This window comes from Alligator sinensis, unplaced genomic scaffold, assembly GCF_000455745.1.
Source record: "Alligator sinensis unplaced genomic scaffold, ASM45574v1 scaffold439_1, whole genome shotgun sequence".
Lineage (NCBI taxonomy): Eukaryota > Metazoa > Chordata > Crocodylia > Alligatoridae > Alligator > Alligator sinensis.
This window is the reverse complement of record NW_005842523.1, coordinates 993,733-1,009,229: the sequence shown is the minus strand read 5'-3', so window position 1 is coordinate 1,009,229 and position 15,497 is coordinate 993,733. Positions and strand designations below refer to the sequence as shown.

General features: G+C 41.5%; 1 protein-coding gene across 7 annotated transcripts in view; it reads right to left on the bottom strand.

The window, feature by feature from the left end:
- Positions 1-15,497, bottom strand: part of IMMP1L (inner mitochondrial membrane peptidase subunit 1) — a 62,946-nt gene that overhangs the window by 29,714 nt on the left and 17,735 nt on the right. For 2 of the 7 annotated variants that reach the window (XM_025213347.1, XM_006031675.3), the window contains exons 2-4: positions 11,141-11,271; positions 10,218-10,306; positions 9,545-9,671 (exon numbers count right to left, since the gene is read on the bottom strand). In XM_025213347.1, coding sequence (XP_025069132.1) covers positions 9,545-9,671; positions 10,218-10,306; positions 11,141-11,245 — 321 coding nt within the window. In that variant the 5' untranslated portion in view covers positions 11,246-11,271. Of the gene's footprint in view, positions 1-5,500; positions 5,693-5,737; positions 6,027-7,351; positions 7,682-9,544; positions 9,672-10,217; positions 10,307-11,140; positions 11,272-15,497 lie in introns of those variants that run through there. The other 5 variants (XR_003095899.1, XR_003095900.1, XM_006031676.3 and 2 more) reach the window with 5 other exon arrangements.

Genomic DNA, 15,497 nt, shown 5'->3' with positions numbered 1-15,497 from the left:
AACATCTGCTGCCTCTCCGCCCTGGCCCCAGCCACCTCCCAGCCCCAGCTCCGGCCCCGGGCTCCAGGGAAGCAGCACATACTGGCAATGCTCCCCACTGTGCTGCCCTCACTGCTTCTGCAAAGCAGTGTTGGAATCCAGTGCAGCAGGGCACAGTGGGGGGCGCATAAAGCTGCCTGCTCCCAGCTCCCCAGGTGTACACAGGAGCAGCGTGGGCAGCAGCGCAGGGTTGTGCTCCTCACTGCTGCCCCCACCTGCAAGGGAAGTGTGGCAGGGCAGCGGGGATTCCAACGCTGCTTTGCAGAAGCGGTGAGGGCAGCACAGTGGGGAGCATTGCCGGTATGTGCTGCCTCCCCGGAGCCCAGGTCTGGGAGGCAGCTGAGGCTGGAGCGGAGAGGCAGATGTTTGCAGCTGGCCCAGGTTCTGGGTAGCTGCTGACCGCCACAGAGCCTGGGCTGGGGGACAGGGGCTTTGGGTGGGAGGCAAGGGTCATGAGCAGGGCTGGGGGGCAGGGGCAAGGGGCAGCAGGGCATCCTGCCATGTACCCCCTACCCTCATTTTGTTTTTCTGGTATGCCGGCACTCCGGCACCTTCCGAGGTAAGCATTGTGGTGTTTTTCGGCACTCCAGCCAAAAAACATTGCCTATCCCTGCTATAAACAAACAAAATTTCAGGTATTTCCTTCCAGACTCCATTTATAGTTGAAAAGTAATTATTGGACATAGAAAATTAACGTACAAGAGAAGGCAAAAAGGCCTATTTCTATGAAAGAAAGTACCAGGATTGGTTTGATATACCATATTTTCTTGCATACCACACCCCCATATAAAACAAGAAATCTTGTTTTTAGAAGGCAGGATGCAGGAAGTAAGATTTTCCCCAGTCATGGCTTAGAGCTGATTTTTTCATGGAGAGGCTCTGCTGCTTCTCTCAGCCAGAAAGTAGCAGAGGCAGAATCCAGTGCTAACCTTTTTGCAGTCAGTACCTATTGGCAGTAGTTTTTAGCTGCTCAGCCAAAAGCTACTGCCAATTCAGCAGCAGCTGTAAAAGGGTAAACACTGGACTTCACCCTTGATGTTTGCTGGCTGAGAGAAGCTGCAGCCATTTTGCAGCACAGCCTGTCCATGATTCTACTCTTCCATACTTCTATGGTAAAACCTCATTTGTTCAAAACAGTCAGGAAACCAACAAATAGAGACTTTGAAATAAACAGGGTTGAACACAATATACCAATAGTAATTTCCATGTATGTAAATTACTATAGGTACACACAGACTTTGTTCACCCACGCAAGGACCTTACTATCTGATCAAAACAGTGAGGAATCACCCCAGTGACTAATTAAGCAGATTTCATGGCATGTAGCCCAAGGAGTTCCTAGCGTAAACCAGCAATGATCTAGGGGCCCTTTTCCTTCTGCTTAGATCAATCCAAGTCTGGAACTGCACCCAATCCTACAAACCCCCAATACTACCCTCAATTGTGCATGTAGCTGGGACTGCTGACTCTCCTGCATCCAGTGTGCTTGCTGGTCTAAGCCCCAGCCACCCCATGTGCTCCTGACCCCTCAGGCATTCCCATCATCCAGAGATTCCCACTGCAGGAAGGTCCCCAAACCCATCCCACACCTGCAGAGATGAGTCCTCATGCCCAACTGCCCCATACCCTCATGCTGCAGGACAGGGGGGGTGGGGGGAGGAGGGGAGGGAACAGTCCCTGCCCTCCCTGTAGCCATCACCTGCTAGGCTCTTACTGTACGGTGCTCCCCACTGGAACCACACCAGTTTGGCATGACTGAAGGCAATTTGGCACAATTAGGGGTTGTCCTGGGAGTGCCCGAGGAGGTGGGAGCAAGCAGAGTGGCCAGGGCTAAGGACAGCAAGTGCCAGAATGTAGGGGCAGGAGGTTGGAGCACCAGCCCAGCTATATGCATAATTGGGGTCAGTTTTGCAGGATCAGGGATGCCAGGTCCACGTGGGGTTTAGGGGGATCAGGGTGAGAGGGTGGCGGGACAATTCTGCACATAGATCAATCTAAGCAGAAAAAAAAAAAAGGGACCTTGTCTATGCTAGGAACTCCTTGTGTTACATGCAATGAAATCTGCTTTATTAGTCAATGGGATGACTCCTCACTTTGTTCTTATCTGTTAGTAAGATCCTCACATGGGTGCACTAAGTCTGTATATACCCACAGTAATTTATATACATATGCAAATTACTGTGCATATGATTATTTCAAAGTCATTTTCAGTATTTCTTGGTTCCCTCTGTTTTGAATTAACAAGGTTTCCCTGGCCCAAGGGACCAGAAAACATCTTCAAATTCCAAAGTAGACACATTTCAAAGTAATCATATTGTAATGCATACAAAAACCTATGCTTTCAAGTAGGGAGTGACAATAGCTTCGAGATATCCAATACTTTGAACTCTCCAATATTAAACGGATGAGATTTTACTGTATTTTGGCAAAAGCAAACCAGCTTCCCTGCTTAAGATATGTACCCCAATTTTGGAGGGCTGTTTTTGACGAAAAGATGTGTGTAATGTGCCAGAAAATATAGTAGCTAAATAAGTAAGCTGGTCACGGAATGGATATGGAAAAGATAGGAGCCTGGCTACTCTCAATATGGACATACTTGAGACGCTTGCAACCTGGGGTGAATTTCTGGTTTTCAGTGATTTTTTTGATAATGCATATTAATGGACTATGGACATAAATTATACATAAACCAGTATACGTAATCAGAAACCAGATCAAAATCTGTAACACAACAAAAGTTCAGTACACATAAACCACTTTCAAAAAGACCAAAACTAGTTTAAGATAAACCTGGATGGATGAAATATCAGACCTGACTGATTTAGGTTAAATCAGTTTATTGAACTTCTTTCCCAGACCCCTTTCACGTTCAAGCTAACTCTCAGTCCCACACATCCCAGGATGCTTTGCACCTCCCCTTCAAACCTCCCCTCACAGAGTGGGCAGGCTAGCCTTGGCTCAAGCTGTCTGAGGTAGCCAGCAAGGGGGCATGCTATAGTATCCCCCCGCTTTTGGCCTGGGCCACTGCACACATGTGACTGCATTTCCAAAATCAAATGTTCACTTGCTTATTCACTTAATCTACTCAGTTTAGACTTCCCTGCAAAGATTGAATCAGCTCAGCCTTGGACTTTTGGACTGTCTACACTTAGCCTTGCTGGCATTCATATTAAGACATAAGGCATGTCATAGACAAATTTCAAATAGTCAAATTTCAGACTGTTTCGCTGATGTCGGTACCATCTTGGGATCAGCAGCTACTTTCCTCTCTTCTTTTTACCATATCTGAAAGAAGCAGTATTCCGAAAGCAATAGAAGTAGCTAATAGTGGAGTGCCCCACTCTTCCTGCCACATTAATGTCACAACCAAATTAATCAGTGCCCATGTCACTAGCAAGAGATGCACACAGCAGTCAATTAAGGGTTAAAGAAATCTCTGTCCAGAAGTTCCTGAGAAAAAAATCCAAGCAAGAGCTGTATATAATTTATGCCCACGTCACAAACGAGAAACGAAACTTAAGACTGGTCAGGGGAAAAGGGGATAGCACTGCCATAAATCCCTGCAATAAAACCCGGAGGGAGAACTGTAGATAATTGGTCAGCTGAAATAAAATGCTAGGGAAAACTATATATAATTGGTCAAAAAATAAGCATAAGCTCCTCACACGTAGCACACACGTAACAGGTAGAGAAACCTAACCCACTACCTTGTAACTTGAGGAGACAAAAAGCTGCTACCTGCCAAAAAATTAAAAATTCCATATAACAGTTCACAATTGGGTATCTCTGTCAAACACCTCTGCCTATAAATAGTTTAACGGTTTCCGCCCAAGGCGGAGAGCTCTGGGGATTTCTGAGCAGAAACACCTGTGTTCATGTTGCCAGAGAGAGAGATTTGGGAACCTGATCAATTCCCAATAAACTCCCCGTCATCAGAAAATATTGACGTAAAAAAGTCCTGCTTGCCCGAGCGTTCCTGTGCCACGTCTGTCATTACTTTGCTGTAACCTGAATGCGTAGACTCAACTCTGTAACCGAAGCTGTAATGGAACAAAGGCTCGCCTGCGTTGTCATCACTATCTAGGCGACGTAAGTAAACAAACTCCTGTAACCTACACGTGTCTGTGCCTGGTTAATTCCACTCCATCCATCACTACCCGCCTGTTGAGGCGAAAGGTTTACTGCCCGGCTCCGGGAGTCAGCAAGCAGCTGACCGGCCGCTGCTCTGATTCCTGACAATTAACATACAGAAATAGCATAGAGGAGTGGACAAATTTTGGAAAGATAGTTATACTAGATTTGGAAACCATTTAGATTTAGGTCCCGTGTATAATGCTACTGATAAGCACAGAAATAACATGCTTGGAATGTATAAATAACACCAACTATAAAGTCTGCCGATGTAAAACTGAGTACAATTGCTACATACACAGCCAGGAGAAAACTTCTCTTTGGCTAATGTAGTCAAACAGTTGCCTAGAGGCACTTGAAGTCTCAGAATTTAAAACTGCTACCTGTTTGATGTCTTAACTAACTACTCTAAGTCTCCTGTAATATAGCCACTAGTTGGTAATTAGAATCCAAGAAAAGGACAATGCAATTTAATAAATTTACTCAATCTCTAGAACTCATGGCTTGGCATGTTGTTTAGAATATCATGTTAGCATCCCGGGGAGAGGCTTGAACATAACAAATCAAGGAGACTAGAATTGATACAAGGGCCACAAGGAACACTATTTCCTTGTGGAACCGGGGCAAACTCCCAGGCCCAGTCACAGTGCCAGCCTACCACCTGTCTTTGGGCAAGCATCCTGCCTTCCTCACCTGACATGCCTTGTTGTTAAATAATTATGTTGATTAGGGGGGAGGCCGCTCTTCAAGTGCCCTGTGCTGTTCACAGGTGGTAAACACGATTCCCATCTTCCCCTATTATGTCCCATGCCTCAGATGTTCCCCGTGAGTTGTGCTATGCTTCAATGTCGGGCAATCACCGTGTAAGGACATATGCCCCGATATCCTGCTGACATTCACTGGCCCCTCAGGGTGGTTGCAACCCTACGGTTGAGCTGGGTGAGATCTGCCACCCTTTCTTTTCCTGCATGCCGTGACTTTGATGATATAGGAGATTCATAAAAGGGAGGTGGTGACTGCCTGTCTTGCACCCAGATCAATCGCAGGGGCTGATCAGTGTCCAAAGCCCGGACCCAGAAATGATGGAAGGACCAGCCCAGAGACAACTTTACAATTCCATCTTCTTTTTTTAATTTTATATTCTTTTCTTTCTTTTTTTTTCCCCCCCACAAAAAAGTCCTTGACCTTTGCCCTCCTCCTTCTTCTGGGCATCTGCAAGGTCTGGTGCCCTGCTGCCTGGGGCTGTTACCCCAGGATCTTCAGCGGTCCACCCTCCCGCCCTGGTCTCTTCTCCAGGATCTTAAAGCCAAACCGCAGCGGGCTTAATTACCAGCAAGCACTGCTTCCACAGCTGGGGATTCCCTCCACAGCAATCAGCTGGGGACGGAGCGCAGTCCTCGCTGCTCGGTGTTTCTGCCTACCCCCGTTTCAGCCGCGGAGCCTCTCCAGGGACCCGCTCCTCTTCTTTTCCTGAGCAGACACCTGTCCTTGGTTGGAACTCTTCAACCGGCCAAATGACGTCCTTGGGAGAGATCAAAGCAAAAGGAAAAAAAAAAAAAAAAAAAGATAGAGGGGAAAAAAAAAAAATGCCGCAGCGAGCAGTTCAGGTGGATCCCTCGCCTCCGCGGTTCCCTGGGGCCTTTCCCGGATCCCCTTCTGCCAGCTGGCCTCTGCTACCCTCCTCTTTACTCCTGCGGTGAGGGTGCCCCCGCCGCATCCGAGTCACACCAAGGGCTCATCCACACTTCTGGCTCCTCAGTTTTCTGGCTCTGCTCCTTCGGCGTCCCCTCCTCCTCCAGCCTGACCCCGGCCTCCAGACATAGCCCGCACTGCGGATTGGCTCCAATCCGCTTCACCTGGCACAGAAGTAAAGCCAGGTGGGTACAGATCAGGAGTTCCCATTGTAGCCTGGATGTTGCAGCGTGAAGCGATTCCTGTCCCTAGCCGGGGACACACCCTCGGTGAGTACCCTCTGGGCTCTCACATCCAGTTTGAGGCCGGGCCCAACTCAGCGCAGTGTTAGGCCTCTCTCATACTGCCCTGTTCAAAGGCCTCACTCATACCATCCCCCTCTCACTGGTGCCTCTCTCTCTCTCATGCCCCTTAGTGGACCACATTCACCCCACTCTACTCCCTTGAGTGACCCTGGAGGGTCAGACTTGGCTTTGCACTCCTCGGCCAGCCCCGGTGCAGCCTTTTGGGCCTATCCTGCGACCCTCATCTGAACGGTGGCTGGGCAATTAGCAGAACACTGGCCTGACTTTGTCCCTGGCCCCTCAATGAGTAACACAACCCACTAGTTCACAATTTTGGGGCTGACGACTTGCCCCTTTCACTTATGGTTCTGTCTCTATCCCACCTCTCACAGCCTCAGGCACCCGAAGGCTTACCTTGACACAACTCTTGCCCATCGGCCACGGCCTCGACAGCTCTCGCCCCTTTCTGGGGCTCCAGGGTTTTGCACCCCAACAGATTCAGGTGTCCCTTGCACGGGTATGCCTGGCCCCACTACCTACTCTGGGCTCAGGAGCCTCCCGTCCCAAGTGGGTAATGCACAGGAATGCCTGGCCCCACTTCTCTCTGATGTTATAATCTGCCTTAACCCTAGTCCCCGCTACCTGCCTTTAACTGGGGAGGTAACTGGCCTGGCCTCTCTTCAGGACTCCCTCACCACCAGGAGTCCCACCAGGCCACCCTTCCCCAGCAGGGTGCAATTTCAGATCATGCCCAGGAGCAGGAGCCTCCTGACATCCCCCATAGCTCCTGCCCTTACCTCAAAGATTTTCCTTGAGCAGCAGGGCAACTGGGTGGTGTTGTTCCCTCAGCTGCTGGAAGTAAACTGCTGCCCCAGCCCTGAGGCAAGATCTTAAAATGGCTGCCTCATCAGCAACGTCCTGCCCGTCTGCTGCCTGCTCTCTTCAAAGTGGCAGACACCAAAGGTGCTCTGCCACCCACTTTCCCCCTTCTAATGGTTCCTGGGGGGAAGCTTCCCCTGCTGCTCATACCACAGGCTCACTCGGAGCCTGCAACAGCCCTTAAGTGGTGAGCAACCCGCTGGTGCTCCGCCACACCTTGGTTAGATTACTGACTGACTGACTCAAGAGCATTTAAATATTGTAAAATTATATTACAGATTTGCATTGAAGTGCATTTGGCAGCCTAGCAAAAAACAACACGAGCCCAGTATAATTGCTATTTTTTTTTTTTTTACTCATTAAAGAATGTGTGATTTGAATGTATGTATAACCTAACACAGAGTTTGGCTACATAAAGGTACAGTACACTTAAAACAATATGGCTCTTACACTTAAAACAATACACTTAAAACAATAACACTATTGTTACTGGGGTAACAATAAGTGTACTGGTCAGTCAGGCTCCATTTTTGGGAACCACGTGCTGCCTCCGGACGTGCCAACCTGCTTTTTTTCTGCGTGGGTTTTTCTGACCCCTGGATTTCCTGCCTTGGGGCACTGGGTTGGGACTTACCATTGATGTTTAGAAATGGGTCCTGGTACAAAAAAAGTTTGAGAACCACTGTTCTAAGGAACTCATGGTTATTACAACTTTAGTCCCCACATTGTAATACAGTAGCTATCAGAGAACTGTATTTTGTAAAGTATTCAGATCCATAGTCAACCCATCCTGAAGCATCCCTAAAGTATGCTTTTCTATAGCAGAACTTATTCAGGGTATCAAAATTTTAACCTCATTCAAGTGATTTGAGACAACTTTGTGAGTTCCCCTTTGAGATTGTAGAAGAGTGCTTATCTTAGGTTTTTTGAGTGTTTATAGTTCTTTTTCCATTAATCCAGTACTTTATTGAAAGAGTGGTCACTATCACACTGTAGTTAACATGATCGGAATTTGAGGAGATTCTACTTTCCATCTGAATCATGTATGAGAACCAAAATCTGCAGGTCTTCTGATGTTACAACAGGATTTTTTACTCTTTTATTTAAATAAAAGTTAAAACGCCCAGGACATTGAATGAACCCTTCTTAGATTATCTAGAGCAGGGGAGGGCAATTATTTCAGGCGGAGGGGGCTGCTTACTGAGTTTTGGCAAGGCATCGAGGGGCGCATGACAGGCAGCAAGGGGCAGATAAATATTAACTTTCTAAATTTTTTTAGGGGCCCTGTGAGCTGGATAGAATGGCCTGGTGGGCTGCCTTCGGCCCGTGGGCCACATTTTGCCCACCCCGATCTAGAGTTTATCCAATGACTATGTAATGAAAAATACATAAAAACAATGGGAGTAAGGTCCCCCCTAACACACACACTGTGGAGTACCTCTCACAGGACACAGGAATCAGGAACTCTCTTCCATGCTCTCCTTTTGGTCCCATTCCTTTCTCTGCTGCCAAGAATGAAGCCCTGAACCTCCTTTCCTGAACCACCCTTGCCACTGATGTCAAAAGCAATTCTGCCATTTACTTTAAAAAGGCCAGAACTGACTCAATCTGTCGGCCACTTAAGAATGAACCACCAGTTTCTGAGGAGCTGAGGTAAAGCTGGAAATTTACAGTAACTGAATCCTTAAAAGTATACTATTTGGGGCAGTAGACGACATCATTCTCTACCCTCTTGGTGCAGGAATGTCTTTCTTCTGCTAAGAAGACCTTCTCTTAAGATTTAAGGGGCCTCTACTGAAACTTTCTTGATGGTTCCTCAAGCCACATTAATAGGATTACAAGCTTTAAGGGGAGTGGGCCAGTGGGCTCAGGAAGAAAGTATCTTCCTTCTTTTCATGCTGTCAGCTTCCAGTCTAATCCCAGAGAAAGACGCCTGCTCAGCTTCCTTGGACAGACTTTGACAAACCACCAATTGTGAACTTCACCTGTCAGTTCTGCCAACATATGGATTGGTTGAGCAGTGGAAAACATTTCTTGCCCTTCCTCTTGGTGTCTCTGTCTGCCTGAGGGATAAATAGAAGTGCTACCTTTCAAACTCTCTTCAAAAAATTAATTTTATAGAGAAATATCTTGAAAGCAGTGAAAAAGTGCAGTGAAATTTTTCATCAGACCTTCTTTTAAACTACAGAGAATAAATCTGTTATAAGAAGTGGCCCCTTTGAAACTCCTACTTGTCATATGCTGAAGCCAAAGGATACTGGAGACCTTTTCCAAATAGGCAGCCCTAAGCAAAATTCAGAGCAAAGATCTAAGCTACACAAAGGAAAACAGCCAAGACACCTGTGAAACACTCTGATTTATATTGGACAAAAATACATTTAAGAATAAAACTGTATAATACCTAACTACATATAATAAAGACTTTAAAAATATTTGAGTATTAATTAATAGGCGTAATAAATGTTGACTGCATTTTAGGTAAGGTTAGCTTCAAAAAAATATAAAACTACAATACTTACATAACTATGACTCTTAAGGAAATTTGAAGGACTGCTTGTACAGACTTTGTCTCCTTCCAAGCCAATTACTCTTTTACAGATATTTGATTTTGGGTCACTTGGGCTTTTTGCAATTACAATATCACCTCTAAGGAAACACATTAAAAGAAATATCAGTATAAATGAGTATTTGAACGAATATGTACATATGTAAAAGTTATAATCTTTCAATTAAAAATATTTACTCTGTTTCTGGATGATGAACCACTGAGTACAATTCTATAGGGACATAGGCATAAGGCCTATCTAAGAAACAGTATATGTGTCATTCCTGGTGAGAATCAGTCCCTAACCTCCTGTCTGGACACAGCATCAAAAGCTCAGTGTAAAATAGGACAAGACAATCTAAAAATAGAAATGCTTATTCAGCTTGGTGGTAATGTGTTTAGAAGCACACAAGGGATTTTCACCTTTTTGGCCAAACTCACAAAAGTGCTATGCACTATGTCCCAGGGAAACACTAACTTCAGTTGTTTTGTAATGCTGATTATGTTCACTAAAAGCAAAGCAACTAATCTGTCTTCCTTCTTTGAGACAAAGTTCCTTGTAAGTCAAGGACTGTACAAAAACAAACTAGAAGTAGAGGAGTACAGGGAAAAGACAACACCAATCTATGATAAGTAAATCAACGTACTTTTGAATGCTATAAAAATGGCGGCTAAGGTTGTCCAAAACAACAATATCATAATTTTGAATTGTTGGCTGCATTGAAGGTCCAGAACACTGCAAATTAAAAAAAGAAGAAAAAAAAAAAACTTGTTGAAAAATAGTTAAACTCAAATACTGAAAAGATTAAATTATTTTTAAACAAGTTACCAAAACATTATAACATGAAGAAATAGGCCAAATCCTCATTTGTGGCCAAGAAGTATATTATACTGTTGAAAAGGATGGGTATAAAAATGTCTTCTGAGCTTTTACAACTGTCCTGTCACTATAGGTTAATCCACTCTGGTCTCCACAAAATGCACCAGCTGCCAAAGGGCCAATACAGGAAATTGTGGGAAGGAAAAGTGGGGGCCTCTTTCCTCATTCTCTGTGAGGGTGACCTAGAAGTTGTGGAAGTAATTCTCTGTCCCCCAAAGATGATTACTTGGGGGGGGGGGCGGGAAGCTGGATCTGCTAGTTTTTTAAATGTTTTATCCTCAATCTAGAGAGCCAAAAAACAGCTACAGTCCAGCAGCCCAAAGGTTAGCAACAACTGCCTTTCTAAGGAGTTATTAGTGGTCCATATCTTATGAGTGACTGAGTACCTCTTGCAGGCTGCTCAATATCTTTTATTTGCTTCAGTGGACCATGAGAAGAATTCTGCAAGAATTTCTACAAGAACTCTGGCCTGAAGTTGAGATATTTTTTGAGACAGACTCTTGCAGCCAGAAAGTGAAAGTTCAGTTAACATATATAATTGTTTTTAGAAAAAGCTGCTCAATAAGACTTAAAAATTTATCTGCAAAAACGAAGCACAATTTTAAAGTATCTATAATGTTAAAACTTTTCATTAGTACAGTTCTTCCTTAATAAGCTATTTATTATTACTAGCATAAAAACAGAAGTTACCACAACAATTCCTCCAACGTATTCAAAGGCACAGTGTGCTATGCAGCCATACTGAATGGTATATCCAAGAAGTCTGAAGGTTTTTCCCAGGACATCTTGAAACATAGCACAGGGTTTGCTTGCAGTGGACCCTAATACATATAAATAGAAGTTACATAATTAGTTTTAAGCTAAAAATAAACATCCAACAAACTCTATTTAGAAATTGTATTTTATATTTTAGAAGTCAGATAACATGCAATATTTTTAAATTAATGAGAATGAAAGATACAGGTCATTAGAAATACCTAAAAAGATTAATTCATTCAGAGAGGAAGAAAACCCCCCCGCCTGTGCTTTAGAACTATATGGTATTTAACCTGTGGCATTTTACGTAGTAGTTCAGAACTAGGGTTTCAGTCCATAAAGCATGTCATGTAACAGCTAATTTTTATTATACAGTGCTTATTCCTCAGATAAAACAAAATTTGGGCTACCACAGAATTTTGTGAATGTGCAACTTTTAACCATTATACCTTACGAGCTGCTGAGTGCCTCCTGACATCAATGTGAAGTTACAAAAATGTTGGGGTCTTTAGATAAATGAAGTCTTAAAAAAGTCTCTGCTTTAAACTGGGTGTACATCTTTGATACGATAACATACTTTCATAAGTTTAGAATATACATTCTAAACTTATGAAAGTATGTTATCCTATCCATATTTATCCTATCCTATATATATTCTAAACTTCCAAAGTATATTCTAAACTATATATCCAAAGTATCCTATCCTATATATATTCTAAACTTATGAAAGTATGTTATCTTATCAAAAATGTACACCCAGTTTGAAGCAAAGATTATATAAACAAACTCAAATGACAAGATTGTACCTTAGCAGTAACTTCAAGATTTGGTACCTACATTAACATGAAAAACTTCAGAACAAAAAGTCATTCACCAGGAGCAGTAATTTAAAGATTTTGGTCCAAAATCTTTACCACTAAAGTTATACAGGCAGAAAACTGAGGTAATCCAGTGGACAATTAGCTCTTTAGCAGCACTATTCACATTGAAAACAGTTTACCAAATCAGACCCAGTACATTAGGACATCACAAATCTCACTGGAAAAGAGAGACAAGATTTATCCAAATAAAACACAACATAAGGAACAGAACAAAATTCAGGGTATGAAATAAATTGGGAATTTTACAGTTTTAGAATGTGTTAATTCTCTTTGTTACATTTTGCAATAATCCCCAAATGCTAACTTTCAAAGAACTAAGTTTTAAGTAGTAAAGACTTCAACCCATAAAAGCCTACAAAATCAGGACCTCAGGTTCTATAATTTTAGTTTACACAAATAATAAGTGAGGTTACATACACAGATTGTCTCTTGCTTTGTTGATCATTCTGGACTTACATAAAACTACAGTGAAATTAAAGCAACAGCCAAATCATGAATTTTGGAACCTAACTGGAACTGTTTGAAAGCAAGCACATAAGTAGATGGTGTTATTTTCCCAAAGCTTCTGGGGAAAAAAAAGTACGGAAATTAAAAAAAAACATTTTAAATCGCCAACTGAGCATTCCAAAATTAAATTTTAAAATGAGAGAAGAATGCCAACAAAGTTCCAAGAGCAATATTAACTCAACCATGTTGCGTTTCCAGGTGAAATCCTGCATTCTCCAAACGTAACAGAAGTTTTGCCCTCAAATACAATGGAGACAGGATTTATCTCATGCCATTTTATTGTTTAAAAAACATACATGATACCTTTGTTATATTAAAGGTATAGAAAATACTTTGTATGTAATATAGTCAAGTTAATACAGAGAGATAAATTCTATCATCTTCATATTATTTTAGCTGTTTGACATGTGAAAAACAAGAATGCACTATTATAGCGTTAAATCCTCCGTTTCTCATTTGTATAAAACTATATAAGTATATGGAAGTGTTGTCCGAATGAAAGACTTAAAAACCCCTAAGCTTTAGTTCTTTGCTTTTACCGTTTAGTTGTAGAAAGTAAGAGTAGAAAGAATAAATTTTGACAAATGTTTCACTTTTATCTAGTTCCTTATTCTGAAAGGATTTACTCAAAACGTTTGATGTGAAAAATAACTAGAAAATTATGCATGTTCGCTAATAATTTAGTATATTTAATATATTTCACAATGGAGTACAACGTAACAAAAATATCTGAATCCCATGATAAAACTGCCAACAATTTTTTCAACTGCTAATGGTCCAGATATTGCATAAAAGGGTAGAAAACTCATTAATTTATAAAGAAAACAAACCATGCAGAAACTTGTAGACCATCAACAAAAATCTCAAAATCAATTATTTGCCTAACTGGCATGGGCAATGTTTGTAACATAATATGTGCAGAAAGTCTTGTGTAAACTGACACTTGAACAGCTGCATTCTGAACTAATCGCACTTTTAAGAGTTATTCTGGACACCCAGAAAATGTGACTTGCTGTAATCAACACAGGAATCAAAGGTTTGATGTCAGAAATGGAAACACTCTTCACCTAGAAATGTTTTGTAGGTGATAAAAGAAGATTGAGTGGTAGCAGATCAATCAGTCTTATAACAAGTATGAATTAATGAGCACAACATTTGCAGCAAAAGTTGTACTGGTATCTGTATGTAAAACCTCCAGAAAGGTTGCCTCAGAAAGCAATTCGAGGCTAACAGAAGTACACCTTAACATAATACTTTAGAGGAATCTTATTCTGAAACTTCATGTTAATATATGATTATATTAGAACAACAGAGAGATTTCAGGCATCCATGGATTGTCCAGTTGACAGGTAAATCAGTTACATAACATTAAAGATGTTTTGGTTGTATTATATTAAATATAAAAATTTAAAACTTGAACACCATAGGTGACAGAAGCACATAATAGTGACAATAGTGAGAAAAAGAGAGTAAAGAAAAAGGCTTAGTGCTGTGTCCCTGTCCTCACTGTTAAGTAGATGGAGTTTGTTTTCAAACCAGGGTTGGCAGACAAGATCTTCTCATTATGGGTAAACCTAATTATCTTGCATGGCAAAAAACAAAGTTCTGCTGTGGGTCTACTGACTGAAATAACTTCTGATAATTGAAAACCATGAGTATTTGTGTTTATTCCACCAAGATACTGCATGATTCACAGTACAATGTTACCAAGCACCACTAGTTCATTTTTTGGTCTAAGTTGTAAGGTATACACCCAACAGCAGTTATGCAGAACACAAACTTAATTTACTTCCACCTCACCCCCTATATGCCCCTGAATACCACTTCCAAGTTTATCTACAGAAACTCAGAACCTGTTAAAACAACAAATACTCTGTCGTCTGTTGCAGCAACCCTGCTATGAAACTGTCCCGCAATCAAGGGAGAGTAGATAGAATTAAGAGGTCTAAAGTTTAGTACCTAGCTCTCTTGCCTGGACCTAATAATTCTTTAACTCTTCAACACCTTTAAGTGAAGTCTTGCTCCACTATCCAAGCAAATAGAGAAATACCATTACTTCTGTTTCATATAAGCAGTACTTGAAGCCAAATGAATTTTAGTTAAATGCTCAAGGCACTTATTGCTAACTTCTACACGAAGCGGAACTGCTACAAGTACTTAAAAATTAATGTCACATTGATAATATTTAGACATAGTATTTATTTTGCACATATTTTTTAACAAGCATGGGGATTAATTCAGATCTCTTTCCCAACTAGTTTGTTCATTAGCATGCTGAAAAGAATACTTAAAATAATTAAAATCTCAATACAAAGTTTCCTGGTAGCTTTAACTACTAAGACTTCAGTGAAATCCTACTTCATTCCTATAATAAACAGGTAAGACCTAGTTCAATGAAAAAACCCTAGACATGCATTTTAAATTAGCTTAAAATAAATTTAAAAAATACTTGTAATTTCTGTACTCAAACATTAGCTATATCAACTCATGTATATTTCCATGAAAAAAAAAAAAATCATCAGTACACTATTTTGAAAAGCAAATTATTTAGTATTCAAAAATAAATGGCATAGCATCTTCAGGTGTCAGATCATCCACAGTCCGCATTAATACAAAGTCCCATCAACTGACAAGACTATGGAAAATATGAACATAGTGCAATATGTACGATAAAATAAACACATTATTATTTAAGTATTCAAAAAACAGACCATAATCAGATTTAAATAGTTGTTATATAAGCATCCTTCTCATACAACTATAAGCATAAATCACTGCTAATAATTTACATCTATTTCCAGGTACTGCTTGAATCAATTGCAGAATTTCCCCTTAGTTTTTAACCTTAAAACAGTTTGTGTAAGTTTTTGATGGCGTTATATGGAATACAATTTAACAATTAA